General features: G+C 49.1%; 1 protein-coding gene across 1 annotated transcript; it reads right to left on the bottom strand.

Moving 5' to 3' along the window:
* Positions 1-1,236: 1,236 nt before the first annotated feature.
* Positions 1,237-2,141, bottom strand: CAOG_01833 (hypothetical protein; the record flags this gene model as incomplete). Its single annotated transcript, XM_004364644.1, has 3 exons — positions 1,237-1,360; positions 1,453-1,526; positions 1,965-2,141. The coding sequence occupies 3 exons, from the start codon at positions 2,139-2,141 to the stop codon at positions 1,237-1,239; spliced, it is 375 nt and encodes a 124-aa protein (XP_004364701.1).
* Positions 2,142-3,188: the final 1,047 nt, after the last annotated feature.

Here is a 3,188-nt window from a genome sequence, read left to right as displayed (position 1 = left end):
GTACGCTAGTCTCGGCGACAAGATCTCGAGTGAAATGAACACAACGCTAAATTCCACCCCTTCCGCGGCGCCATCGATTGCGTTGCGACGCCGCCCTGCAAGCGCGTTTGGGCCTACTGCCGCCCTTGCCCCAGCCCGTCCCTTGTCGGTGATGAGACCCGCGAACGGCCTGCACGTCGACTCTAGCCTGTCAGACCTCACAGAGCAGGAGCTCTTCCGGCGAACAAAGTACAACACGCTCCGGAATAGCCAGGTCAAGGTCACGTTGTACCGCAACGGCGAGACCATGGACCCACGCCTTGGAGTCAGGCCAAGGCCCGCTCCTGTGGCGACAAGTGAGCCCAGAAAGCAACACATCAAGTGGGCTGAAGAGCTGACGAACGATGAGCCTGCAGCGCCATCAGCGAACAAACAACGGCGGCGCTCCTCGTTGAAGCCGGTAAGCATCGCTGTTGCCTGTTGTTCCTGTCGATTTTTGTTTTGCTGTTGCTTTGGTCTTCAACTAACTTTAATGTTTTGCTGGTGGACCGCATACTGGTAGCTTGGCAGCGGTAAACGTTGTCCGTTCGTTGATCAAGTTCCTGAGCCTGTTGTTATCCGACCACTTGCTTCCAGCAATCAGTAGAGAACCGGCCGTGACAGAACGAGATACAACTGCAAAGCTTGCAATGTTGATGATGATGATGATGATGATGAAGAACAGTAATTCTTGTTGGAAAGTGTGTTTGTGTGGATTTTGGTCTAATGTTGAGGTTTTGAAGTTCAAAGACGCCAATTGCACTTGGAATTGCAAGTCGTGGCTACTGTGCACATTCACTGCGATAATATGAACAGTTGGAGTTGTATGGACGAGCTTTTGTTTGACAGAACTGGTTTATTGAATGTTTCAGCACCAATGAATATGGCACCAATCACGACTTACCTTGTGGATGGCTCCTGACTCGGCATACAAAGTGCTCGATCGTGTGAAAACCCTATCAAGTAGAAGATCAAAGCAAGTGAGAGACACGATGGTCAAGATGATCACAAAAAGAAAAAATGTGGAAAAAGATGAAAAGGAAGTGCCCGTCAGCCGAAAGATGGTATAAGTAGCCGTCACATTGTGAATACGGAAATCCGTATGGTTAACGGAATTATGCATCATTGGGTACACTTCAGAAAGAGAGCGAGGAGAAAAAAAAAAAAAGAGCGCGAAAAAAAAAACTCACCACGCGGTCGGCTGTGCAACGTGGTCGATCAGTCCAGCTCGCAACGCCGTTGCTCCATCCGTCCGTGCACACGGTGTGGTGGAAGGCAGGTGCCCAGAGTGTTGTTGGAAACGACATTCGCTTGCGGGGCGGGGCCATCGGCGGAAGCGCGGCTGCGAGCAACACAGGCGAGTGGCAAACAAAGCCATGCGGAGATCGCAGAAAAAAGATCGTTGCTCGATGCCATCCACGACGTTGACTGCACAAGGCAGAGACGAAACCAAGCAACTTGAGGCAGCGCTGCCACTTGAGGTGTTCAGAGACGATGCGCGATCGCATCTAGCACGACGGCGCCCTTGATGAGAGGAGAAGAAGTCCGAATCGCATTTTAGAAACAAAAGTCGAAAAGAAAAACTAAAGTCAACAAAAAAAGGAGACTGAAACAAAAGTAAAATCCCAAATCGAGTCAAATGCACAACTCCACACCAGGCAATCGTCCAACAAAGGCTGGAGTGTACTCTAAGGAAAATGCGGAGGGGTGGGGCAACATATTAGAAATCGAGAACCGCATTGTCAGCGCTGCTGGCCGTCGTTCAATTTTCGCTCGCTCACCAGCTTTCGCTTTCTGGCTCACTTTTCGCTTTCTGACTCACTTTGCGCGCGATCTCTCGCTCTACCTATCTCATTGTCATTGTACATTGTTCTGCCACCCACATGGTTCGGTTTGGCATCGCGTGCTGATACGCGCTTGACGCAACATGCACAAAAGAGGTTTACGCGCTGTTCAACGCCCACGACAAACCCAAGCATCTCCAGTAGTCTGGTGACTTCCATACTGATGAATAGCTGTCGTAGAATAGTGTGCGAGACAGTCATCTTTTCCAGCTTGGAGATGGGCTCAATGCTGGGGCGCAACTGTCCGGACAAGCTCCAACGCGACGGTTCACAAAGCATAGTGGTTTGTGTGCTGATATGGCACAAAAAGTGGTTGTAAACTCGATCAATTTCACTGAAGGTTGTGCAAAATATCATTGAACATCAGTTGTTTGCTTTTAAAAGTTTCAAAGGCCTCGACGAGCGTGTCAGAAACCGACAGTACGGTCGGCGCCTTTTTGGAAGGCTCTTTATACCTCACTGGAAGGTCAGAGTCACATCATTCTTTCACATTTACTTATTACGTTAGTAAGCAATTGTTTACAAGTAGAGCGGTGCCCATATCGCATGCTGTGTCCATTTTAGAGCCTGTAGTGGATGACTCAAAAAAGGGTTTCGTTGGTTTGCTTGGCAAACTTTGGTACGGTGGCAAAAACGAATTTTGCAATACTGCCTTATCCGTCATTGCACACGATAGAATGTCTTCTAAAACAAGAGGTCAATAGAGAGGGTTGCAGGCTAAATGGGATTTAATCGACAGACTTTGTGTACAGGGGGAAAAAAAAACAAACACAAAAAACAAAAAAACACAAGAAAAGAACAATCAACAAACAAGACACTAGCAAACTAAAGGCAACACGCAACCAGGCAAGGGGTTGCCGATGCAGAATCCATGTGAAAAGGCATGGCAACAAGCGGGGTGCTGGCTGCCCGCGCGCTGTAAAGCTGAAAGCAGAACTGCGTGCGGAGCTCCCGAACCGATAAGAGCAACACTCATAGGCAGACCAACTCCGCCGTGACAATAAAAAGGAGAGTACACTGCCTTTCGTAAAGGCTCACGGGCAAAACAAGGAAAACAAAACACGGTGAAGGAAGAGCCGAAGATTTTTTTTGGTTATCTGTCTGCGCATCGCTCCTCGTTGGTCAAAAAGCTGCTCACGTCCGTGTGTCCAACCTTCTCAGCAGCCACGCGCGGAGTCCAGCCATTGTTATCCGTGCACAAAACGGGGCTTCCTGTGATGTGGCAAGGTCAAAAGTGGTGATTTGAGAAACAATGGATTGAGAAATCACGACTTGGAACGCCGACCAGGCATCCAGCTGTCCTCCCGCCTGCATCATCGCAATAGA

This window comes from Capsaspora owczarzaki, assembly GCF_000151315.2.
Source record: "Capsaspora owczarzaki ATCC 30864 unplaced genomic scaffold supercont2.2, whole genome shotgun sequence".
Lineage (NCBI taxonomy): Eukaryota > Filasterea > Ministeriida > Capsasporidae > Capsaspora > Capsaspora owczarzaki.
The sequence above is the reverse complement of the archived record's forward strand: the minus strand, read 5'-3'. Positions and strand labels throughout refer to the sequence as shown.